This window comes from Antrostomus carolinensis, unplaced genomic scaffold, assembly GCF_000700745.2.
Source record: "Antrostomus carolinensis isolate BGI_N321 unplaced genomic scaffold, ASM70074v2 scaffold13042, whole genome shotgun sequence".
NCBI classification, from domain to species: Eukaryota; Metazoa; Chordata; class Aves; order Caprimulgiformes; family Caprimulgidae; genus Antrostomus; species Antrostomus carolinensis.
Window position 1 is genome coordinate 75,566 of NW_010297647.1, and position 26,693 is coordinate 102,258.

The 26,693-nt window shown below is 41.0% G+C and overlaps 1 protein-coding gene across 1 annotated transcript in view; it reads right to left on the reverse strand.

The window, feature by feature from the left end:
* CHRDL1 (chordin like 1) overlaps positions 1-25,143 on the reverse strand; it is a 33,599-nt gene extending 8,456 nt beyond the window's left edge. The window contains exons 1-5 of the mRNA XM_010162208.2: positions 25,035-25,143; positions 7,194-7,339; positions 6,100-6,193; positions 2,293-2,360; positions 804-978 (exon numbers count right to left, since the gene is read on the reverse strand). Coding sequence (XP_010160510.2) covers positions 804-978; positions 2,293-2,360; positions 6,100-6,193; positions 7,194-7,339; positions 25,035-25,143 — 592 coding nt within the window. The remainder of the gene's footprint in view (positions 1-803; positions 979-2,292; positions 2,361-6,099; positions 6,194-7,193; positions 7,340-25,034) is intronic.
* Positions 25,144-26,693: the final 1,550 nt, after the last annotated feature.

A 26,693-nucleotide genomic window follows, 5' to 3' on the forward strand; every position in this document is an offset into this window, starting at 1 on the left:
GCCTTGATTTGACTCCAAGTTCTGCGGTCCCCGTAATGTAGTGTGTCCTATGTTATATTATCAGAAGGCACTAAAGAATTCTTAGAGTGAAATTCATTACCTTGGATAACTTTGCCTCTTTACAGCTCAGGCATCCAGTACAGGCTACGAGCCTACTCTGCCTCTTGTGTTAGTCATGGAGGAGGAAAAGCACCCCTTGCATCCCACTGTCTCAGACAACTAGCTGAAGGTGGGGGAAGTCATGATAGTGTCTTGAGAATAATTTGCTGAGCCTTGGAGGCAGAAAACCTCCCGATACTATGGCAAAGCTTCACAGTCTGAGATTTGTGGGGCCGTTTAAACATATGCTGTTTACAGCTAGTAAAGTCACAAAACAAGAGACAGTGTAAAGAAAATGCCCAAAACCAATTTCCTAGTGGACAAGTCACTGCGTGAACAAGCTAACAAATCTAAAGGCATCATGGTGTCCTTCATAGCACAAGGCACTCACTTCCCTGGTAGCTGCTGCATGTGTTCTCAGAATTATGTAGCATAGTCCCACAACGTAATTCAGAGAGCAAAACAATAGTGTGGTGCCTTTGCAGAGTGAAATGCTCTGTTGGATGTGTCAGCATAACTGATCTCAGTTGAGAGCTGATTTCGCATCCTTGGTAGCTTACTGCTTTTTGCCTCCCTGATTTGCTTTGGGTCTCTTGATACCAGTGTGAATTTCCAAGATTCTGCTGTATATTTTGAGAAGTCTTTTTGAGCTATAGGTGATTGATTCCTGACCTAGTAATGCTATAAGAATTACTTGTCTTTACCTCGTCCGTGCTTGTGCTTGTTGTTGATGACGATTTGCACTATTGTTCCTGAAGCTTGCTGGGGATCCGGTACAACTCCACGGTTACTCCTGGCACTGGGAAATCGTGGAATGTTGACTACCTGCCTCACAGAGCTGGGTGACAGGTCGTAGTGGGAGCGATGGTGTGAGTGTCTCTGGAGACAGAAAGAGAGCAGGAAAGTAAATGTCTCGTTCCAGTGAACATGGGGAAAGAGGCTGCGCTAGAAGGCGATGAGAGCGTTGCCACCATCATCGAACAGCATTAAGTGTAATGAATGGCACCATACCAGGCCATTCAGGTTTTGATGATAGTTAATATGGTGATGAAGTCACCTACACATATGTAGTTGTAACTCATCTCACCAGATTGTGTATGTCAGTGTAGGTGTCTTTATCTAAGCTGGTTGTCTGTAGTCCCTAATCAAGTCAATGGACAGAGAGGCAATTTTAGAACCTGACCTTTTGTGGATTTCTGTATCATGAGGAGATCAATCATAACCCAGAAGTGCCTATTCCGCTCTGTGTATGAAGAATGGTGTTCAGAGCTGGATACCTACTTTACTGCTGTCTACCCTACTTTAAAGTTAGATGAGAAGAACTGTAAGCCTGTCTAGTTCTCCTCATCAAAACTGCTTTCTACTGGGGCTCCAGTGGCAGAGCACGTCCAGAATGACTGTCTGGCTTCTTGTTTGCTTGCAGCTTTAAACTCTCATGCAAGGCCAGGGTTAGCCTTGGTTTAGCCTTGCACAGACTGAGCAGAACCTTACTAGAATCAGTCTTACAGACTGGGAAGTCTCATTTTATTTGCAAAGGAAAGTAGTAGCAGTAGTAGCGTGCAGCATGATTTTTAAAACAAAACCACTGTTTTCAGAGAATTATTTTACAAAATACCCACAGGCATGAAGGAGTAGTGTCTATTAGAGCAGTTATTTTATAAGGCTTGATTCTTCTCACTAATCCAAAGACCCGTTGGTTCATGTATTTAGGTAGTGCACCTAATGCTTAAAAGCTCTTCATATTCTCTCCAAATGCTGTTATAAAAATCATCACTCGAGGAGTAACTTCTTAATGGATACTCAGCCTTAGAGGCAGTGAAACCCCTAAAGTAAATATATGTGTGTATATGTCAACTGGGAAGTTAGTGTTGGCACTTATGATTTTAAAATGATGCTTGCATAGCAAGCAAAATGCTGTAGAATTTTATTCTTGTAGAGCATATACAGCAAAGACCAAATCCAAAGCCTGCAGGAGCTCATGGGAGTTTGTAATTTAGTGTTATTCACTAATTCAAGATGAGTTCTTTAAGGGGTTTGCAGAAGTGGATGAAAGCTGTTTTGGGCTAGATTCACAGACCCCAGGATGAAGCAGTAGGTATTCAGACCTGTTATCATCCTTTTCTCTTTTTTCCCCAATGTATTGGCACATGCAGCACAGCAGGAAAATGTCTTTAAACTGTAGATCACACTTACGGCTTCCCTGTTGGCTGGCTGCCGGAAGATATCTCCGTCGGAATGTTCCCATGATAATTCTCCATCTCCTGAAGCAGAGCAGGATCAGTTAGGGGGGCCATTGTCCAACACCTTGGGAGATACTTAGGGGAAGAGTCTCATCCAGCTTTACAGCTAAATTCAGGCTGGAGGTTGCATCAGTGCAACCAGTGTCAGTCTGCAGTCTGACTTTATTGTACTAGATTCTCTAGAGACCAAAAGGAAGAAGATCCCTTCCCAAATGTTATGCAAACTCAGGATGAAGATTTACTGTCAGATTTATGCGACTTAACAATATGCTATGGGCAAGGTAATTTCCAGCGAGCATTTTCTATGTGATCTCAGGCAAAGATGAGGAGGCATGACTTAGCTTAGCTTGCAGAAAGGCTCAATTTTGTGACCTTCTGTTACTGTGGGCTGAGGGAACCCACAAGCACAGTTTCTGTTGCTTAACTGATATGTAACTTGACTGAGAATTGAATCCTGAATTACTACATTTTTGTAGTCAGCTCTGAAGTGTAGCCATTAATAAATAGCATTGTATTACATATAAGAAGAAAAAAGTAAGCCACGTTTTGTCCTGCAAATTCACTGTCCCCCTATCCATATGATTGTTCTTTCCCTTTGATTTATGCTTCTTTTAGTTAAAATTGCTAAGTCACGATTCACCCCCAGGTATGATTATGAACCAGGAAGGTGCTCTCATCTGTTTGTTAAAGATAGACTGTTTCATAAATAGAAGTGATGGCCGCGCTCAGTGCATGACTCATTAGACACAAACCAGCAACTCTTCCAGGAAGACAGGCTCGTGCAGTGAGATACAGCAGGATGTATGGGAAATTGTCCCACAAAGACTGGATCCCATCTAAGCTCACAGGATCCTATATTTGCATGTAGAGAGTATTAAACATTCAGCATGGCTTGTTTGAATCAGGCCAATAAAAGTGCTACAGAATAAGGCTCATAGCACTAGGGATACTCATAACAAAGTAAGGACATTCTACTTGCCTTTTAAAAGAGAAAAGGTTTTTCTGGAGCACTTGCGACTTGTGCATGTGATGCAGAAGTGATGAATGCTTTTGAGAATCAATGTAAGGGACTAGCAGAGCCAGGCTCTGGTTTCCCACAGCCAAACGTGTGATTCATGGAAAGGAAAGTTGGAAAGAAGAAACCCTCAGTTTCTATTCAGGAGTAGTGTCCAGCTGTTTTCTTTGTAAAGACAACTTCATAAATACAAACATAACTAAGCATAAGCTACAGTGGAAATCATAGCAGGGAAAAATCAGTTTAGGCCAGAGAGAGGAACGTGGCCTTCAGAAGTTTTTAGAGATCTAGTTAGAGGTGTTCATTGATAAGACAAGCCATAGAACTTGAACCAATACCTGATCCTCGGAAAACTGGTACAAGAGCAGGAGAAATCATTTAGTGTGGAGGGGAGCTCGGGATTTATTCCAGCCTTGGAATTCAGATACAGGTACAGATAAAACTGTGTTGCTGGTGGCTCAAAGCCTAGCTCTAGGTGTGCCGAGCACTGCAGAGCTGCATCACTGCATCGGGAGCCTCACATTAATGGCAGAGATCATGGGCTGGGGTCCTCGAAGCAGGAAGCTGCTGCAGGAGCACTAGTGTGTGTCACTGGCTTGGGAGAGCCATGGTGCTGATGCAGGTATGGCTCTAGTTCTGGAGTTAACTCATCCAGATTTAACTCAACCAGATCCAGCATGGATCCACTACTTGAGGGCAGTCTATGTATTAGCATTTTATCCCCTACGCAGTTTATGAGAACTTTCCCCTTAGCTTAAGGGGAAGTTGGATCCTGACATAAATCAGCATCTGAACCATAGTGCTTGGAGCCTTCTCTAGTCATTAGCAGAGGAATGAATAGGAAAATCAGCAAATTTTAATATATTCTGTTAATATATTTCGCATACGGGGAGCAGAAACTGACTCACAGTTTCTTCCCCATGAGCTGTGCTAGCTCTTGATGCAAACTTTTTGTTTAGGTTTGCATTTCATGCCATGTTGAAAAGGACAAAGTTGATTATGAGATAAATTATAATTTTAACATTTTAAAATAACAGACAGTGGAATACATGAAAAAAACTGCATCAGTGGACATACTAGGTTGTCTCTACTGTATAATTCAATTAAACCTCACCTCTCCTATGGGAATGCTAATTAACTTATTTCTCATTAGTGATTCTCTCTCTGGCTGAAGCAACCAATTTCTCCAGCGTAAGGCTAAGTTCACAGCATAGCTGTGTCTGATTCTTCACACTCTGAAAGGCAGTTTGATTTCTGTAACTGGAAGAGGTTGGTTTCAAATAGAGATCAAATAACTATCAGGGAACAGATACCAGGAATCAGACAATTAGCAAGCATTTACTTTAATGAGCTCTCAATGTATTACATTTAAAACAGTATTTCACTCTAGGAAGCCAGGCCTATCACCTTGCCTGCCGGAGAAAGTTTTATAAGCAGTTTGCCTGGCAAAATGTTTCAAGATTTGTCGAAATGCCAAGGAGTAACATGGCAAAGCATCAGAGAACAAGCAACAGTCTCCATGCAGAGATCCTCATCCTCACTCTGACTGAGCTGATGTATTTATGCACCACACAGCGTTGCCCTGCCGAGAGATTTGTTCAGGTCCTACGTAGTGCCACACTGAAGTTAATTATCACTGCATCTCTGCAGTTTAAGTAGCTTAGACAGCTTGCTGCCCTGACATGACTACACAGCTTTTATGCAGGAACTTGTTCTCTCAAAGCAGGCTGCACTGTCTCTGCATCCTGCCGCACTGTGAAGCACTGATGCACTCTGAAGCAGTCTCTTTTTGGCTCAGCCCTTTCACCACTCAGAGCTTTTGGTCCAGCGTGTGTACTCAGTAAACTCCTCAGGACAGGGACTGTGGGACTCTGCTGGTTTGTGTTTCACAACTCTAGCACCATAGGCAAAATTACACAACTGACAACGTAATACTCCTTATTTTATCATGCAGTAGTACTGAGTTCAAACAAGCAGAATCTCAAAAGGACACAGGTGCACAAAGGTGCAAGCAGGAGGGTTTTTCAAAGCAGCCTGGTATCACTGATATCAAGAGTGACACTTCTGAAAACCACAGGTACCTTCAGGCACTTACTGGCATCTTTGAGAACTGGCCATAGGTGCTTAGATACCCTAGAAGTGGTGATTCAAATGCCACAATATTAGTGGTGAGATAAAATACATTCAGAAATTCTCAGGCTTTTAGACTGACATTTAGGTTTAGACATTCAGAAAGGCTGGGAAGCCCCCTAGAAACAAGTTCCCTATGTGTACAGGATTTAAAATGCAATTGCTAGTAAAATACTGAAGTCACCTGAGCATAGATTGACACCTAATTTAAACTGGAGTAATTTGCCTTACCCTCTCAATTGAAATTCTTGTGTCTTGCGTAACTTGAACAGGTCTGGTAACCTGTCAGATGAAGTTCGTCTTTTATTACAAAGCTTTTCTCCCCAGAGCAAGGGCAGCTATTTCAGTGTAGCATTTGAAGCCTTGCTTTACTTCATTATGGGGAAGCAACTTTATCATCGGTGCATTCTCTCCTTGTTTTGATTTAGGAAAACAAAGGTAGCAACATTACCTTGCTGGAATTTGAGGTTTAATTTCCTAACATGCATTGGATTGTAAGTAGATGGGAAACTTGCAGATAGTGTTCTGAGTGACAGTGCTGGTGCACAGACAGGGCTCTGACGGGAGAAGGAATAAATTCAGAGCCTGTCCTTGTGTGGTTGTACTCGAACTTACCCCGGCAAACTGGACAGCAGGACTCTGGAACAGAAACTGGGAAAGAGCAAGTTAATTTGGGACAAGTCTTCAACCCACAGTACACATTTCCTTCCTGTCAGTAAAACACAAGGAGAATTTAGGAGTCATCAATTCATCTGGTACTGTACACGCATTTTTTTATGAACACGCTTAAATCTAGTATGTGTGTTTGCATAAATACCATTCTAATATGCAAAAGCAGAATATTAGACCAATGAAAAGTCTGAACAGCTTTTTAAAAATTTGTTGTCGCACAAAAGAAGGTTTTTTTTCTTTAGAAAAAGAAAGGGAAATGGGAAGAGGTGAAAGTATGTGAGGAGAACTGCAATTATTGTAGGCATTGTTGGTACTAAAATCATGCAGTGTAAATTTGCATCCCATCCCCTCCACCCTCCACCTGCCCCATTGCATCTTACCACTGAACTGGAGGAACAGCTTCACAGTAACTGAGAGTCATAAAGTCTGTTGTACTTGGCCTGTGAAATTTGTAGTTATTGTAGAATATTATGATGATTTGATCAAAGGAGGTCTGGAATTGCCAATACTTGATACTGAAGAGCTGTTTGTATTGAGGGGGATGTTTTGGTTCAGACACTGGCTTTGAAGAGTCACTGGGTGACTGCTCAGATATACTGGATTTGAACTGGTGACATCTCTGTGGCCCAGTGCCAGTTTACAGAGCTGTCTGCTCCCAGCCTGTGGGGCTCTTTACTTATCAGCTCAGTCCAAATGAATTCAGTTTCAGCCAGTGCCTTAGTGCTGTATTTTCCAGTCAGGATGAAGTGAAATATTCTATATATGCCAAGCAGAAATATTTTACCTGCTGCCTCTGCACTGTAAGCTCACTTACAGCAGATGCTTGACAGGGTAAGCTTTGTCTGCTGTGTTTGAGTAAGAGGTAGCCTGGCATTTACCAGGTGCTGCAGACTGGCTCTGAGCACTCTCATGAGTTTCAGCATTAATTCTCAATTCCCAGCTTTTGCTACATATAGCTTGTATTTCAGTGTTGTGTCTTCTAGAAAGGAGAAATGAAGCATAGCCAGAGCAGGGCTCTGTCAAATCATGTTACTTACTGAGCAGCTGCACTGGGCACACTGGTTTGCTTGCCTGTTTTGGAAAAGCCCCTCTGCCACAAACATTTCACCATGATGGTAGGTGGTGCCATTGTATTCACAGGATCTCCCAGTGATTTTGCTGCTTACTGAGAAAAGGGAGTCTTCTGGAAGCAATGGGAAAGGAACATGTCATGCAAATGTTCTTAACAACTCGCGGTATCACAAAAACAGGAGAGAAAAAGCTTCCTTTCTCTGTCATTTCTCTTTATTATAAAAGGACAAGTTTTGTCATGCCACAAAGTATAAGTGCTATTCTCATGCGGCTATTTTGCCGAATTATTAAAATTCACACTTTGAATTGACTGTCCCAGTTAATCTTAGGATGTTGATGATCAACTGCAGTGACAGCACTGGTGGCCATCTCTCATGCTGATGTATTTACTCTTGCTCTGTCTGCTGCAGCATTTGGTATTAGGATAGGCAGGTGCAGTTACGTGCCCACTTGTATTTTCATGCTTTAATGTAGGAGGCATTAGATCCTATATACACAGGGAATCTCACTATCAGTAGCACTGTTCTAGAGTGGTTTCCCCCTTCTTAGTACTGGTATCATTTTATTAATGTTTTGTAGTGTTGTAGCCCATAGAAGACTTAGTTGCAGGTTAGCAGGTTGTGCCATAGGACACGTGTGTTGCCATTTCCATGCCATCCACAGGCACAAACCTTCTGGAAGAGAAATGGTGATACAGATGATGGAACTGTGTCAAGAGAAAATTATGTACCTTGTAAGTGTTTGTTCCTAGTGGCCTTCACAATTCGTTGCTGCTGTTGTTTTCAAAATGGGCAAAACTTGTCAAAGGCAGACATCAAAAGCCACCCAAAAGCTGATTTTTCTCTTACATGTATTTTAAATCAGATGTGCAAATGAGTGCATATGACAAAGTGCACAAGATGGCAGTGTCAATTCAACCCTGAAACCTCCTGTTTCAGCTCAAGATCATATCGAGTTCTGCACCACATGGGTTAAATTTTCTTCTGCGACATAAAGCTATCCATACCTTATGCAAAAACATCCCCTAGATTGTTTAACTATTAGCAGTCGACAAACTGTGCAAAGGAATTATACTTTACCTGTGAAATGTAAGCCACTTGATATCTATTGGGCAGTGAATCTGGCACTGTACATTTACATTCACATGAATTTAGCATCTCAGCATGGGAAGAGGCATTTTGAACAAGAGCTCTATGGAAGTAACAGTGGAGTGTTTGTTCTCTGGAGCTTGAATCATCGCAAATTTCTAGGAATGCAGCTGAAATTTCATTCAGTGGGTTTGGACTTTCATGTAAAAGATACCTGAAAATACAAGTTTCGCTGTAGCCCCTTTCATCAACTATCAGATAAACCTGGTGAGACTTTTTTGTGAAGCTGTGCTGCCGCAGAATGCATGTTTTTCAGTCAGGAGCTCAAGTGAAAGAGCAGTTTTCTGCTGGCATGCACTGGTATTAAACACTGACATTTTGAGCTTCCCATAAAGGCATATGTTCAGTTACATGGGTCCATCAAATATTAATAGTATTTTGAATGGTAAATGTCAAATCATGGTGTAGAACACACATGTACTACAGTATTTGAGAGTCTAGTGGCTCAGCAAAGAACATTCTGCAGAATGGCAGAAGTCAGCAAGTTTGAGATCTCTGCCTAACATTTAATTTCTCTTCAAGAGACAGATGTGGTATTTGCACTTCCTCCTTTGAAACACCAAATACATCATTATTTCAGTGCCATCAAGAGTGTCTAACGATACCTTTCCAAAATCTTATAAATAGCACAGAGCATTGACAACACCTGTGCTTGGCATAGAAATGCAGTGCTTTTGGCACTTTCCTTAAGGTTTGCTAGTTATTACTAGCACATTGCTAGCACCTTACACGTTCTGGAATGGCAAGGTGTATGCTCTAATTGAGATGCATCAGCAGAAAATTCAGTATTTGTCCCATTAGGCACAAATATTGGAAAACATTAATAAAGAGGCACTTGTCAGGACTGTGCTACCTCCCAAAACTTATGTCACCATAGTTTCTTGGGCTTTCTGAGAGTCACCTCATGGAAAGCAGAAAGAGAGGTTGCCAAACCCTTACTTATCCCCTTGCCCCCTGGGCAACTGGAAGAGCAGTAGAACTGGAAAGAAATTAAAATGAAAGGAGAAATGAAAGGAGAAGATGGTTCTTGTCTGGATACGAGGCCCTGTTCATGCAGACTCTGCAGGACATTGCTGTGCCCATATGGGATGCCTGTCCAAAAGCAGTGTTTGGCTTGTGGTCTGACATATGCAAAGCCCAATACCTGAGTTGTGACTCTTTAAGAGTACTGGATGAAGAGAGTAAATTTTAATGCAGATTTACCTTGGTATACGCCACATTGCTCAGATCACTGTGAAATCACCAAAGGCCTTTAAACTGTGGCTTCTAAATAAGGGAAGGAGGATGATGAAACTATTATTGCTTGGAAAATGACAGTGGAGAGTTGCAGTAGATAGTTGTTTTCATCTGTATTTCTTTTAAGTTGATCATAGAAGTTAGGGCTATAACAGCTAAATCGTAATGTACAGCCCAAAACACACATACATCTGCCTGTCTCTGGAATATGGGATGAAATTCTGTTGCTGTTTTGAAGTATTATTTGATGAAATAATTATAAGAAAAGTCAGTTTCAGTCACAGGAAATAAAACCATGATTTAGGTCTTATGCTACACATCCCTGTGCATATGATTATCTGTTAGCACATTAAGTGAATGCGCCTATTTGGTTGCATAAAATAAGGTTTAGAAGTTTTCAGATCAAGGCCACATAACTGTTACTGCGAAAAAATATATACAGCCATATATCGGAGAGAGCACATTGGAGAGCGTGACTGATCCTCTCCAAACACAGCATCTGTCTAAAACTGCAAGGAAGCTTTGTTTATATTGCATGTCTAAATATAACTTCTGTCTGGTGCAGTTTCTCTCTCTCTCTCTCTCTTTGCTAGTGTGTGACTGGCTTTCCACCACTAGGACTTGCCTTGGTTTCTTTTCTAGTCCTCTTTAAATCATGGCTAATTAAAGGAGTTCCGACTCCCTCATGGTACCATATTCTCCTGTAGAATGTGAAATTAGAGTCATTGTGGATTGTTTTAATAAGTGCCAGGCTTGAACTTCAAAAAATCTTGGCATTAATACTGATATCAGCATTCATTATTCTGTGCCTTAGTCCAGATATGTTAGAATTCGATTAATTAACTGCAAATACACTGCATTGCTCACAGCTCTATTTGTAAACCTTGCTTCCTAATCAGGATTGTTCCCAAAGCTTTATCTGGCATTTTAATGGTGCTGACTAACATTGCTTTAATTAGCTGCTTCTGTAAAGTACCAGGCAAACCATCTGTGTGAATCCTTTTAATTAACTGGGTTCAATCTGAGCTTTTCTTTCTGGCATCCATAGCATGTCAGTGGGAGCAGTATAAAACATATAGGGTAAAGATGTTACAGCATCAGTTGAAAAGGAAGCGTCTTTGTTTCTGTGGGTGGCATTTATTCTCTAAGGGCTCAGACTTCAATACAGAAGTTGACAGGCTATGCTTACATTTGCCTGCAATTTTAGTGGGTTCAAGGTAAGACCATGAGTTAGCAGTATGGATAGCACTGATTCATCACCGTTAGCATTAGGTAGTGGCAAGGGGCTAAGAGCACAAGAGTGCAACCTAGGCTTGATGTGACTTGCTGTGGATTTGAACTTATCCTGTAAGAAGCTTTAAAGGTTGAACCTGGCTGAAGGAATCTTTCAGGTTTTACAAACAGGCAATGGAATACAACTTCTACCAAAAAGGGAGGAGCTTCAAAACAATGTGCTTGAATTATTATATCCAAGCATTCCTCTCTTCCAAACATGGGATTCTGTCCAGCTTCTGCTGTCTACCTAGGCTGTTTTTCACTGGCGTTCCATACACACAAAGTAATCCTCAATGAAGCCAATAGAGAGGTTTCCTTCAGAATTCAGCCTAGGTGCTTGCTTGAACGCTGCTTTTATGTTTGAGATGGATGCTTGTACTAGGAGGAACTGCTGATCTATACAAACAAGATTTGTATCAATTCAGATCTGTAGTACAGCCTGATAGAGAAGTTCAGTATGAACCAGAACTGCATGTAGGTATGGTTCACGTATTCCATGAACTACGGTCCATCTGACAGGGCGTGTGAAGAAAATGTATGGCAAAAAGATTGCCATGAAGGGATGCTAACTTAGTGTGAAGTGCTGCACCAATGCTTTCCTGATAGTCTCACAAAAGAAAGTTGGAAATTAATTTAGCAAATCATGGACATTTAATGGAAATTTTCTGTTTCAGTGGAATTTACCCCAGTCACAGACTTTCCACAGAATCACAGAATGTTAGGGATTGGAAGGGACCTTGAAAGATCATCTAGTCCAAACCTGCCTGGGTTCCTGATGGTCTGCCCATTACTTGAGGTTTCCCAGGGCCAAGGTTTGAGGGCAGCCACACTATGTACACAGACCAGGGCTTCCTGGCTTCTGGAGCTTACCAGTCTCCTGCGAGTAACAGAAGCTGTGTCACATGGATCACAGTCAGTTTTGGAAACACCATCTTTAAGCTTTTTCTGTTTACAACTATTCCTTCCTGGATTGTTATGAAAGCTTGGTCCTGAGATGCTTTACCCTTACTTGGATATGGAGCAGAAGAGCATCACTTATCTGCAACTAATCCCTTGAATAGCTTAGACAAATTCCATGGGCAGTTCCTGGTGTTTGAAACGGTGGTAACTTCTGTAAAAGTATTTATGTGCAGGAAGTGAAAAGCAGTAACTGGCTATGAGCAAACTAGTCTTTTGGGAAATGTTACTGTAGGGTGACTTACTTGAGGAACGGCTTTAGGATCCATGCCTTACTACGGTCAATTAAGTTTTCAACTTGGATCTTCCTGGATAAAGTCAGGAGGTACAGGTACAATTGCCAACAGACAATTTTAGGACACTAACAGACTGTCAAAACCACATCAGAATCGGTACAGTCATGGCATGATAATCATTAAAGTATTATGTGGCATCTGACCTTTAAGACAAGAAAACCAGTTGGGTTTGGGTGGTCTTTGCCATTGTGGACAATGAGACCAAGCGTCTTGGCTTCCTGAAAGTCACTGTGCCGAGTGTTACTGATCTGCAACCAGTAACAGGTTGAAGTGGTAACGGAATGTGCTCCCAAAATGGAGATTGTACATTAGACAAGGAAGGTGTGTAGGCACAGCTCATGCTGCTGCATACCTCCCAGCAGGCTCTGTTAGCACCCTGCACAGCACCTCAGAAAGAGGCTGTGGGTTTTTATTGCCTCTCTATGAGATACTTTCTTGTACAATATTCTGGCCATTCTTATTAGTACTTTAACTTAACACTCTCACTATTGCTTATTTTAGTATCAGAACATCTGGCAAAGATCATTTGTTAAAAATCCTACAGACTCTTGGCTTGCTGACTTAGAAACTATTTTTAAACTGCAACATTCAGAATCACCTAGTGTCATTTACTGAAAAAGATGGGCTTATAACATCAAGCAGAAACACTGGGCGCTCAGCCTGGCTTGTTTTTTGCAGTTTGTCTGTTTTATTAACCACCCTTATAAAAACAATCAAGTGCTAAACAATATGACATTAATCATGAGGTCTGATGCCTTAAGAAACTTACCATACTGGGAACTGTTCTGCAGATACTCTCTGGTCTTTTGTAAGTAGACAGATGACAGATTATGAGTTTGAATCCAGAGAGGATTTTATGAAACATGTTTTCTGAATCAACATGGAGCATAAGCATGTACAAACCAAGAGACTGAGAATTTGTTTTAGAATCCTGGTCACTAGACAAGCAATTGAATTCTGCTGTAACTCTGGGACAGCTCTTTGCACTGACATCTCTCCTGCATAGTCACTTGCATTCCCAGTGAGTTTTGCTACTTACTGAATACAATTGGGAGAGTCAGTTTAGTTGCAACAGGTACTTCCAAACTCTCTAGGCTGTATCCTGGGGCAGGAAACTCTCTGTGCACCAGCTAACTCGTCACCTCACATGCTGCTTCTCTACTGAAGTCAGGTCACCCCGAATTGTAACGTAACATCATGTGAGGCCATTTGACTTGCCCTGACATTTAAAATTGGCATAAGAATTGCAGCTTAACTATTCAGAAGCAACACATAAAAAGCAATTATGAAGGTCAAAATAAAACACAGTTCTCGGAATTGTGCAGACCACAAGCATTTCTAACGCCAAAGGGGAACATGACCAGAGTACAAGAGTACTTCTCCCTGTTTTGCTTATTCAGAGTTTTATGAAACCTGAATCAGCTTAGGTACATGCACTGTCCAACACAAGTGGGCAGCACTTTCATGACTTGACATCTCTTCTTGGAAAACTGTTTGCTTGAGTAGGAGTTGCACATACACCTAGTTAACCCAGTCTCCTGGTTAAAAAAATATTGTTAATTCTCCTCCTTCATGGACTCCAGATCTTTTCAAAAAAAGCAAAATCATTCTCTAGGGTAACTTACACATAAGTCAGCAGAGAGATACAGGGGTGACTCTTGCTTATTGAGTTTTTTTACTGGTGTTTTTCATAGCAGTGTTAAAGGCTTCGGGTTCCACTGTGGAGGATTAATTTTAAGAGGCCCCAAAATACTAACTGAAGCAGTCTGGAATAACAGTAATGGGATAACTTATCTATGTGCAGAAAATTACTTTTCTGAATAAAAACCTGCAGGTGGAATTGCAATTTACAAAGTGGGTTGAAAAAAAACCCAGTAGCAATGTAGAAGAAAATGCCAACTTGCACTGACTGCAATTCATGCTAGGAGCTAGAAGCATAAAATGCAAGGAGGGAAGAGTTGCAAATAAGATGCTGGAAGCTTCCTTTATGTCATTGTGCACCTTGTTACCTCTCTAGCTTTCTTCAACTGCTCCCAGCACGCAGGTTGCAAGTTGCCAAAGGCCAACCACAAGGTAAAAAATGCTGTGTTTTCCTCTACTTCTGGAATGTGTTTTCAACACGAAACACTGTCGCCCAGAGGAGCTGTGCATCTGTCTCAGAATGGAATTCACGCTGTGTTTGTGTGTGGGACAAGACTTCCCCAAATTAGCTAGCCTGAGTACTATCATGCATAGCGATAGCTGTATCCTGAGCCAGACACATGCAGAGTAGGAACTGTGCCTCCCACTCTAACTTTCAGCTTTTATCTGCAAGCGGAGCTGGGATTGGCAGCAGCAAAAACAGTTCTTGTCTTTTTCTGCTGAATGCCCATGACAATGGGCTGACTCATGGATCTTTTTGGTTTTTTTAATTCCTGGTGCAGAATCTTTTAAAACTTTAAGGGTAACAATAGGTCTCACCTTGCATGTGCTGAACGGCATCTTTTACACCACAGTATAGATTAGTCCATTTCTTTCAAATGGGTCCCAGTGAAGCCAGTACTCCGCAGTGAGTAACTCTGGAGACTAGGACTTTTAAGTAAACAAGGTGTAATGTTTTAATTTCAATTTTTGGGTTAGCAATATTGAAAACTAATTCAAAGCACATGAGCTGTGCTTTGGTTCAAAACATTTCCCTTCAGCAAGTAATGCTTTTGCACCTCATGCATGAGAAACTAAACTAAAAGGAAGGTCTTGACAAATGAAGTGGTATGCTTCATTCTTGATGGTGTACGCCCAGTGTCCTCGGTATGTGGGGAAAACAGCAGCAAGAGATACATTAGTATCACATCAGAGGCAGTGGGTTTGGACTCTCCTTTGTAGTCATGCATGTTTGCTGTCGGCTAACTCACATTCCTTATCTTTCTGTGTCACGAAGGATATGTGTACAATACTTGAGAATCTGAAGCTCCTTTGCAGCTCCTACAGACTTCACTCTAGCATCTTACTGAAGCAGGCCCAGAAGGAGAGACTGCAATTTACTCTTACAGTTACTTCTGACTGCACAGCCAGTTGGACCATGTTTGAATCCTCTGTCACTCTGATGTACAGGAGAGAAACACAAATCCAGTTACTTCAAAATTCACTTTGTGAGGGGACCTGGGCTAAACTCTTCTCTCCACCTTTAAAATGGCATGTGCCTCTTCCTGTTGCTGGAACAGCCATTTTGACAGCTAGATAAGCTCTGATAACAGGATCTGAACTAGCCTCCTTTCACCTAACGAATCACAGCTCTGAAAAAAGTGGTAATGAGTTCTTTGACCCCCCCTGCCTTGATGTCTATGTTCCAAGGGGTTCAGCCAAAGCTCTTCCCAGTCCTGGAAAAATCTAAGTGCTATTAATATTCCAAGTAAAAGATAAAGAAGCCTGCCTCCAGGCAGAAATCCTCTGTGAACTTTTCCCTCCACTACACATAACGCAATGGAATATGGTTATTATATATAAGAAACAACTATTCACTATGAGACACGTATTTGGAGAGGAAGAATAAATGTGTTGATAATCTGATCCTTACAAATTCAAAACAGAGCAGCTTAAGACTTAAAGAGGTGAGGGAAGCATCCTGCAGAAGGAGATTATGCACCTTTCCAGGAGAGCAACAGTCAGCGAGATTTTGATCATAGTTTGTTGAATAAATCTGGAACAACTCTGTTGATTGAACTAACCCTGATACTATGGGTTCAAATCAAACTGTATTTTTTAAAATATTCTTTAAAAAAAATCCACATGTTTATATAGGAAAAAGATCACATAAATAATATTCTTCTGTGTTTATGCAGTGTTTCATGCACAAATAGCAGTGCTTTTACGTAACACAGAGCACTTGCCTGTTTTCCTATTTCCTTAGTTCCAGTGAAACTAAGGTACCAGGACAGCAGAGGTTTGCTTTGTACCCAGAGATCCAGTTAATGCTTATCTTCAGATCCATTTGTACCACAAGGGCCAGTGCAAAGAAGCATATAGCTGGGAATCTGGGTTTCCTTATTCTGCCACTGTGGTTCACTTCCCCAAAAAGGCCTTCAGTTCAGGAGACCTTCTGTGATCATATTTTGGCCACCTTAGCACGAGTGTGCTCTGCTGTGGCTACTTAGTGAGAGGGGCCAAAGGCAGAGAGGATAAAACAAACAGAGAAGAGAGGGAATCTCTGTATTATAGGCAGCAAGGGACATTGTGGAACACAAGTCTCATGGTGACCTGGGATAACACATGCTCTGTTTTTTCCAGAAATTTACCAAACTTTCCTCATTGTCTGAAGAGGCCTCTTGCATACATTTGCCTCAAAAAGGCAGGAAATCTGTCAGTGCCATTGACTCGGTTGCTACATATTCCTGACCTGCTCCTAGTGCAGCTTCAGGGCCAGACAACTAAACTGAGCCCTGAGTGCCAGCAGCACGGGGTGGGACAAATTGCCATTGCAAACTAGATGCTGCAAGGTCAAAACCACCAGCTGCTGCAAGGGTAAATGTTTTACCACCACTGTGTCAAGAAAAGTAAAACATAAATATTCTAGAGCTACTTCATCACCAGAACCAAATCTTGCTTCATCATCTCATGAGAATACAGGAACCTCAGATGGAGAAAACCTATTACACTGTTTCAATGCAAGGTTACCTTCTAAGGATCCCCTAGTATTATTTTAAATAACCTTTGCGGCTGGAGGTCCTTGGGGGATAATAGCACAGCATAAGAGAGCAAATGGATTTCTTTCCTATTAAAAATTCCTTTGCTTAATTTTTTCCCTCTACTTTTGTTTCCACTCTACATGAATGTGTCACCTCGAAGTCTGATCTGAAGTCCATTGAACTAAATAGATTTGGAACCTGGCCCAAACACCTACTCTGTGTGGTACAGTGTAAAGGCAGTTTCCTCTTTCATCTTCTGTCTCATATTTCTACCATACTCTTTAGCATTTCTAGAGAGGGGACTATATCACAGTCAATAACTGCATCTGTTTTCATAGAAGGCTGAGTCCAAAAACTACCAAAGCTAATAGAAATCTGTTGATTGACTACAGTAGACTGTGGATCAACCCTCAGTCCATCTGCATTTAGCCTTTCCCCTCAGTCGCGCATCACAATCCAACTTATTCTAAATCTATGATTTAAAGAAACATAGATGATGTGTGAAGGTCCCTTTGAAAAACAACAAAAACAGTGCAACAGTGTTGTTTTAAAGCAGTGACTGAGGCTCACAATACATTTGGATTGAAAAGTTGTGCACTATCCAAAAACTGCAAACACAAGCTCTAAACACAATCCATATGTGCCTCTCGGAGGTGCAGGTGTCAAAGATATTAAGCCACAAAATGCTTTACATTAAAATAACTTCAAGGACCAGGTTAAGCTCTGAAAACTCCAGGGTAATTCAGAGTTAATCGCAACAGCTAGTCTTTAATATGGTCAGACGGTAGAAAGTGTATGAAACTCATTGCTTGAAGGAACTAGTAGCACCTTATCTAGACAGTATGAACTTTCATACAGATTCAAGGCAAAGCTGTAGTTTCACCTGAAGCATTCAAAAGGCTGTTGGTTGTTTTTCAGCTTTCTACAGCTAAAGTCAAGCTCTTCACATTATTTTAATATATTTTCTGCAGCTTAATTTCCTGTGTTTTCTTTTATAGTGGCATAAAAATTTGCCCAGAAAAACTCTGATGGAGTCATAAAACACTTTCTAAGTTGCTCCATTTTAATCCCTGCTCTAAGGTTAAACTATTGTATGAATCTACCAATCACTCTCCCAGCCAAGAAAACAAATTGAGTGAAGCTTTGGTGCATTTTGAATACTCTGAAGCATCTTTGAAGCTCTTGGAAGTTATCCTGGAAAAATTCTGAGCAGCCTAGCCCATTCTATCATGTCAGTCCAAAGAATGGAAGTTCTGTCATCCATGTGGGAGGATACATATTTTTTCAGTGCATTTTGGATGCTGATTTACAGATAGATTGTTTGAATTTTTATGGTCAAAAAAGCAGAATGGAAACAACTGATAACCTCGATCTGGCTGTGATATCAAACATTCCTTATGAAGCTAGTAACAAAGGCAAATCACAAACCAAACTGAATTATCTGAGTGCGCATCAATAGGAAAAAGTCAGACATCTCCCAAGAATGCCTATATCATTATATTTCCAAATCAAATTTACTTCCAAGTAAACAATTTATTTGAACTATCTGACAGCTACCCATTGTTCAGACGATATAAAAACCCGAGCATCTCGCTCATCTCTGGTGCTGTGTACCATTCTGTGAGTCTTTCATATTCCAGATATGAATATCCACCTTGTTTGTACACGTGGAGTAACCATAAACAAGCACAGCTCTGTAGTTCTGTGGTACCTCCACAGGAACCAAATGTGGACTGGAAAAATTTGAAATTTGCTCTTATCAAGAGATAATAGTAACTAGTTCTCCAATGATGGCTATCAGCTGCTGTGTATGTTGGCATACCTATTCTGCAGTCTCCTGAACTGTGACTGCTGAGAGCTTGGGTCACAGGTTATTTTAAATTTCTTTTTCATTATCTGAAAAGTGCAGAGGTGGGCAGTGAAGCATAGCTACCAGGCCTGCAGGCAGGGCAACGGCACACTTTAAGGGTCTCAAGAGATTGAGATGCTGAGGTAAAGTAACAAGGGAAGGCAAAGGTGAAGGGGAGCTCTGTGAACTGAGGCTCATGTCAGACATCGGACAGAGTGGGCAGGATGCTGAGAATGTGGCCACCTGCTCTAAAATCTAGGATGTGCCTATAGCTCCAAACTCCTGTTTCTGTCAATGGGCTGTTATTTAAGTGCCAGCTGACTATTCCTTGGTGTCAGGAAGACAATCCTTGTCGGACTCATTACTAAGGTGGTTATGAACTTGTTATATAGCCTGCATCAGTTACAGAATACACAGATTTTATTCTTTGGGTGAAGAGTTCAGATAGGCATGGATAATGGTTTCAAATCATCAAGATTTTCAGGAGTCTAGCTTTTTATGTTATCTCTCAGACAATTCAGCTGTTCCCAGAAGCGTGGCTAATGTTGTATGAGCAAAGAATAAAACCAAGACTTTTAAGCTTTGCAGTTGATTTGTTAACGTTCATTATTCCTGAAGTTTCCACACTCTCGTATTCCAAAAGTGACTGTACAGAAATCTCTTTCTGCATACTAAGTTTTCTTTTTCCTCGTTTTTTTAGCACTGTGTTTTGTATGGAGACTTTTCCAGGGACTTGCAGTGGTACATGTGGCACACTATGCTGTCACTGATAGATTAGGCTCTTTAGGTGACATGTAGGTCAGGTGCTTTAACTTCTCCAATGCTAATTGTGGATGGCTACAAAAGAGGTGTGTGAAGGGAGCCCCAGTTATTATAATGTTGTACTTCCAATACCTAACTTTACTGATGCTTGTGCTGCCTTAGATTTTTTTTCATCTGAAAATTTCTGTCAAGATTCAACCATTGTCAGTCAATGACTGACACAGAGATTGTCCTTGACCTCCTCTGTTCCTTAATCCCTACTAGCCAGAGTGCTCACATCAGCTGTGTGTAGCGGACTAAGAATTCAGTATCAAAATCACTTACAGGCTGTTGTTGTTTTCCCACAAGTGATGCATTTTATAAGATTTCTCTGTCGTTTATCAAGTCTTTCATAAAATGATAGCTGTTACTGCTCTTTTGTTTTCATCTCACAGGCTACATCTAGACCTTTAAGAAGCACCTTTGTAAGATACCTTTTTTTTAATTATTGTCTCAAAATACAGCATGTATCAACTTTCAGTAGCTATAGTATTTGCTACTGTCAAATTCAAATATCACTTAATATTACCATATTCATATGTTTGGGGTTTTTTTCTTTCCTACTCGGGCCTCACACTCCTCTATCTAAGGCAATTAAACCTCCTTGTAACTTCAGAGAGATCTGGATCATGAGTTTCTCATGAAAAGGGTAGGTGATAGCAACAAGAATCATATAGAGAATGGAAGAGTTGGGCATAATATGCCTTCCTCCATCCCACAAATATTTGTGAAATAGATTGTTTTTCTGAAGAGAAGGGTGAGAAGACTAGCACTGAGAGCCTGGGAGCTCTGAGCTGAGTAGAACCCAAAACCTCTCCAACAAACAGTTTACTGTATGTTTGTTCTGCAGTGGAAAATGATTCCACTGGAGCATTCCAGCTGCCCAGGTTGAAGATTTTGGTGATAATTCAGTGCAAGATGCATTGTATTATATACATGTCTTTACATATACGATGTGTATCAGGTCAACAGGTGGTGAACACACTCAGCAGCTTGCAAGGCTGAGTCTTGAAGAATATCTATGCTACAGAGCGCAGGGTGTTACCTGGACTAGCTCAGTTACTGGAAGGAATTGAGAGAAGGTGGCACTCCGCTCATTGCAGGTGCATTTTTCCTGCTCCTTAAGTGAGTTTTACAGTGCAGTGAGTTCTGCACTGTCCTGAGCAGGCTGCTTCCAGGATCTGAAACAGCTAGTTCAAAGATACAGGTATTACTAAGTCATGCTGCAGTCTACTGTGCAGACACAGTCTCATTTATTTTTAGGTGATGTTCTTAGACCAGTATTGTGAGATACTTGATCTGGTCCATCTTTGTATTTAAGTCCAGCAAAACCAAGACATCCAGCTATGCATATAGGTACACCTGGCATTTTGTTGTTATTTCAGTATCTAAAGAACAACGAAATCAGAAAAGTGGTTTGAATTTGATACAGAAAAATCATTGTACCAAAGGAGCTTAAACTTAAATGTGTTATTAATCATGAATGTTCTTGGAAACCAGTGTGTTTAGTTGGGGCAGCAAGCTTAAAAAATACTGGAGCCAGATGGGCTGAATCATACATCAGTGTGCAGCCTTATCTGCTGAGAAATCAAACCAGCAAGTGGAATGTGGAAACCCTTTCTAAATCCTGCAATAGTACATTTTTGCTTCTGATGTAAGCTTCCCCCATCTTAGATTTACATATTCCAGGGTGTCCTAAAAAATTTTAGATCTTTAACTAAATTCTTTGATTTGCAATAGTTCCATGTAGACATTATATAATCTACAATAAATTTTCCATTTATAAAGGCACTGTCCATAGTAGTGCCATAAAAGACAGCTGCAGCTAAATGCTTTAAGAACTTGTACGTGAAGTTTATTTTCATGAGAGGAGGCAGGAGGTCTGAAGTCCACTCTAGCTCAAGAGCTGATCCAGCTCTAAGAACGATGGTGAATTCTCTCCCTGACTCTCTATACATCACCTCTCCTCTGATGATGCCTGGAGCATCCCGAGGTGGAAGGAAGGAGGAGTTCAAGCTCAGGAGCATGTAATGTCTTTTTGGGTCTTCCTAATGTGTAAAAACAGTCCCAATGAATGTGAACCTATACTGGAACAGGTTGCCCAGAGAAGCTGTGGATGCCCCCTCCCTGGAAGTGTTCAAGGCCAGGTTGGATGAGGCTTTGAGCAACCTGGTCTAGTGGAAGGTGTCCCTGCTGCTGGCAGGGGGGTTGGAACTGGATGATCTTTAAGATCCCTTCCAACCCAAACCATTCTGTGATTCTGTTTTTGGTTACGTATGTGTGATGGGAAGAATCTGCTTCAGATAGTAAAATACTTTTCAGAGCTGCAAAAGGGAGGAATATCTAGTTCTATATAAGACACAAGGTCTGGATTTTTCCAGTCCTAGAAATAATAGGTTTTAAAAAATAGTTAGCAGTGAATCTGTGGTAGAAGCTGGTAGGACTGGTAGAAGATGCTTCGTAACGCATGTCTGACAACTACTTAAGATTCATGGTGGCTAGTGCCAGGGAGACAGAACACAAACACTGCATCTCTTTGTGTCAGCATGTCCAGTGTCACTATGGATGCAGGAGACATTAATTCTAAGGGGAGAGCAGTGCCAACTTTTCTCAAAGGAATCCCTTCAACAGCTCCTCCACTTAGGTAGTTATGAAGTTCAGTTTCCAAAGTTGCTGCCTCCTGGCACTACCTCTGCTTCATTAAATAAGGAGGCAGTTATTTGGGCAGTTACACTCTACAAGGTCTGCAGAAAGGCAGGAGGAAGAGCCCAAAGTCACTGTGACTAGCACTACTCATTCTGAAATGCAGCTTGAGAAACTAAGGGGAAACATAACATGATGGAATATAATGAGCATTTATGAGAGTAATTCGAATGGATGGCTAATGGCCAGAGCTCTGGCACATTCCGCTAAAAAATAACCAGGGAAACCAGAGAAGTGAATTTCCTACATATCATGGGATGCTGCACAAAAGACATTGTAAGCCAGACACACAGGAATGGAAAGCTGGCATAAGATGTGCAAGAATGCATGAGGTTCCTATTCAGATAAGGCATGAACATTACCACTAAAGACACAGCACCAAATATGAGATACGTAATCACTTCCAAAAGCAGAATGCAAATAACCCCTGAAATCACAGGAGATTTCTGGTCCTCTTTTGCCTGACACTGGTGCAGATCCATCTGAATTACAGATTCGATTAAGGAAAAAATAAACCTTAATGAGACTCTCATTTTTAATGAGATGCTACCCAGCTAGCAATTTAATGGCCCACCACAGGTAGCAGATAGACTGTAGATAGACTCTAGGAGCAGTTAAGTTAAGGGAACGGATCACAGGTCAGGAAAAGGCTCATTCTGATAATTTCATGGATTTATCAGTTTAAACACACAGTACAAAATTCTGGCTGAAGAATGAATAGCAAGAACTTCATTTGATAAGAAGAACTTGAGACTTTACACGGGCCCTTACTCTTCCTTACTAAGTCATTGTAGAATGTTTTAAAATCTTGATAGGTATCACAACATTTACAGCCTCATGAACAGAAAAAAGCCAAACAAAGCTTCCTGCCAAAGTTCACTGCCAAAGAGCACTTGAAGCAAAACCAGTCAGTCTAGAAGCATTTATGTTTCTATACTAAATACTGTAAATATATTAAAAAAAAAGTTCCTGACCCCAAATGGCTATTACAGAGTGAGAGTGGGATTTCTGTGATTTGACTGAAGCTGTCAATAAAGTAAGCATCTAACGTAACCTCTTTGCCTGTGCTCCCTCAATAATCAGAGGAGAGAGACAGGCATCTCCAGGGAAAAATTCTTCCCATTCTGGGTAACAGGATGAATCACCCTCTGGGGACAGCATGTTTCCAACAGCTGTAAAGGGTATCTAGGTGATTCCCTTGCCAACTGAAGTTTAGATTACCTGGAAAAACAGACCAGATTTTGGGCACACCAGTCCTTTTGATCTGAACAGAAAAAAAGGGTTCATGTACCAGCACCTTACCACTTAATCTAACAGTACTAGCTGGTCAAATAAAGTACAATACCTTACAAACTTCCTTTCCTATGTATTAGATCATCATAGACAAAACTCTACCATCAACTAGGTGCCAAAGTGTTAGATCTAAAGCTGAATGGGATGAATCTCATCCCAGGACACAGGAGTGGCATTGTGGCATCGGATGAGTTATGCGCTTCAAATGCTTCTGCCTCATCACTGATTAAAAAAGGATTCTAGACACCTAGATCAGATATTGATATACACATCTGATAGACAGATGTACACACTGTAAGGACAGACGAACTCTACCAAAAATCGATGGGTGGGTGCCATTTATTCTCCAGTACATGCAATGAACACACTCCAATCCCAGCTGAACAGCAAACTGACTTGAGCACTCATGTTCCTCCACCACTGCACAGTGCCTCCTGCTCACAGGTTTAGGGCAGGGAACAGCTTTTTTCCTCAGACAATGAAACTCTCTGGAGAAAGTAAAATAAAACCCCTTTCTATGATGCTGCATGAATACTCTTTTATAAATGGAAATGAGGGGTGCCACTAAGACAGACGTTTAGGGAAAAGCTCCAGTCAAATCTACCAGCCATTAGGCCATGTCGGGAATGCTGTAACAGCCTCGTGAAAGATCCTGCTTAGTTTCTTTCATTCAGTGGCTCTTAATAATGAGCATATAATAAATGTACAGTCTGCAAGAATTTACTATACAGTATCCAATTGGATTTATATAGTCATAAACTTCTACAGCACTGCTTCTATGATTTACAACAGTCTCTACTAATTATGAAGCTATGCCTGGATTTGAGATGTAAAAGGCAAATGTTACTAGACTGGTTGTACAGTGATACTATACAAATGCACATTTGCCACAGCAATTTTCAATTGCTTGTTAACAGAGAACCACTGCAAATAACCATGTCTTTTAGCCTGCTCTTATGAAAAGCACCAAAAGCAGAAACCTAGGAAGTTTGTGGGATGGGTTTTATTGTGATGGAGTTTAGAGATAAGGGAAGGAGTGAGGAGTGGATAGTCCATTGTCCTGGTTTTTGCTAGGATAGGTTTAATTTTCTTCTTAGTAGCTAGAAAGCACTGTTCATTATTATTCTAATTTTATTTTTACTCTAATTATTAAATTGTTCTTATCTCAACCTACAAGCTTCCTGACCTTTACCCCTCCAATTCTCTCCCCGATTCCCTGGGTGGGGGGGAAGGGGGCAAGGGGGGGGCAAAGCTGTGAGTGATTCTGTCTTGTTTGGCTGCCAGCTAAATTAAACTATCACATCCATGGACTCCATCAATGAAACTTCTGCTACCTTCTGCCTGGATTGTTGGGGACTGGACTTGGTAGCTTACCTGATCTCCTCCCAAATCTATACTTCTAATTTCCTAAAAAGAAACCACCATAAGAAATACTATTACTTCCTATAGGACAAGCCTCTCATGACCTAAATGGATACAGAAGAAAGTTTACTTCGTAGTTTTCCAGCACAGACATTTAATTTTACTGTTACTCAGCATATTAACTAACTATTTCAGAAAGGACTGTATGTTATTTAATAGGAATTACCTGGGCATCGTGGGCAGCACAGCTGTGGTACATGCACAGGGGAAGGACAGTGTAGACTTGGGCATCTTATTCTGCTGCATAATACGTTTCCATTCTGTAGGTGGAACATAGTACAATACTTCAATTAAATAGGTTGTCTTACCAATTTCAGTGTTCTCTGAATTATTCTGCATCTAGGTATTTTAAAAACAAATGCCTTTTTACAGTGTTCCGATTTCACTCACACCAGGAGAAGCCCAGACTATTTCACTGCCTCTGAATTTATGCTGGTGGTTGGAATGTAGCAGAAATCCATACAAACCTTCAAATCAGAGGAAGTACCTAAAAATTGATTGCAACAATCTTCATTTGTGTTCTTCTTTGGAGCACATTAAGCTTAGGAATTGCATTTCCAAAACTAAGTCACAGATAATGAACGGTAGGTCTCTGAGATATCCCCTCCTGAGGGTTAGTTCAAGACCGCAAGAGACAATAGTGTCTGTAATTGTTCCTGAAACCTGTGGAGAGTCTTTTGTTTTCATTTTATGGGTTCCCCAGTAGACAAAAAAACCCAGTTGGTAAGTAGCCATTTTTCTAAGAAATACGAGCAAGTCTTGGGAATAGTGTTCATTATTCATGTCATTAACATAATATTCTATTTGACCACATCTAAGTTTGCTTTGTAATTAAAACATAGGGAATTTTCATTCTCCAGTGTCTGTAACCAGAAAAGCCTATCCATTTCAAATTCCCATTTCCCATTTATAATTCATCCTCTTAATTTAGCTCTGAGTTGCTCATGTTTATAGCAAGAAAGATCTTTCCATATGAACACTGATACTATGCTATGACTGTCGTTTTAGGTGGTATCAGGAATAAACCCACTCCATTTTCATATGCCTTCTGGAGCACCGAGATGCTTCCAGTGGAGGTGCAGACTTTCTTAGATAGCATGTTTATAGGCTTGTCTAGCCATCTCTTCCCAACTAATCCATTGACAGACCACAGGTTAGAATCATACTGTTAGGTCATTACTACCCACAAACTACATTTGTGCATCTGCTTTGGAAAGAGACACTAAAAATGGTATCACCATCTGTTTCCAGTGATGACTGAAATTTAAATATACTGATTTTATAGAGGAGGAGCAAATTTTAGGCTATAGACTCTTTGCAGGATAAGGACTATCACTGGTCTGCACAGCTCCTTGCCCAGTAGACCATCATCTGAGAGCCTGTAAAGCACTACCAGAGAAGAAGGCTGGCACTGCCTGCTGGCCTGGCTCCGTGTTGCTTACTTGACTTGTTCCATGGCATTACTCTCTTTTTAATTATTAGTCCTGTGAAATCTCCTGAGGTGAACGTTTACTTTCTGTGCATGATCAGCTCTGATAAAAATTCTACAGACCTACTTCGCTACTCAGGGCTGCCTGCAGTGCTCCACTGTTTGCAGCAGGACAGAACTATTTTAACTGACCTTGTGCTTGGTAAGACTGACTTTATGCTTAGGTTCACAGTGATATTTGGGAGACCAAGCCCTACTGACTAGAGGAGGACCTAAGCTCCTGTAGGCCTCTGAGTCAGGGCCACCATTAGCATTTCTGCATCAGAAACCCAAAATGTAGCAACGCATCTCTCTTCCTGAGCTGTGTTATCAGTGCCAAGTGTGGAGAGCCCCTGC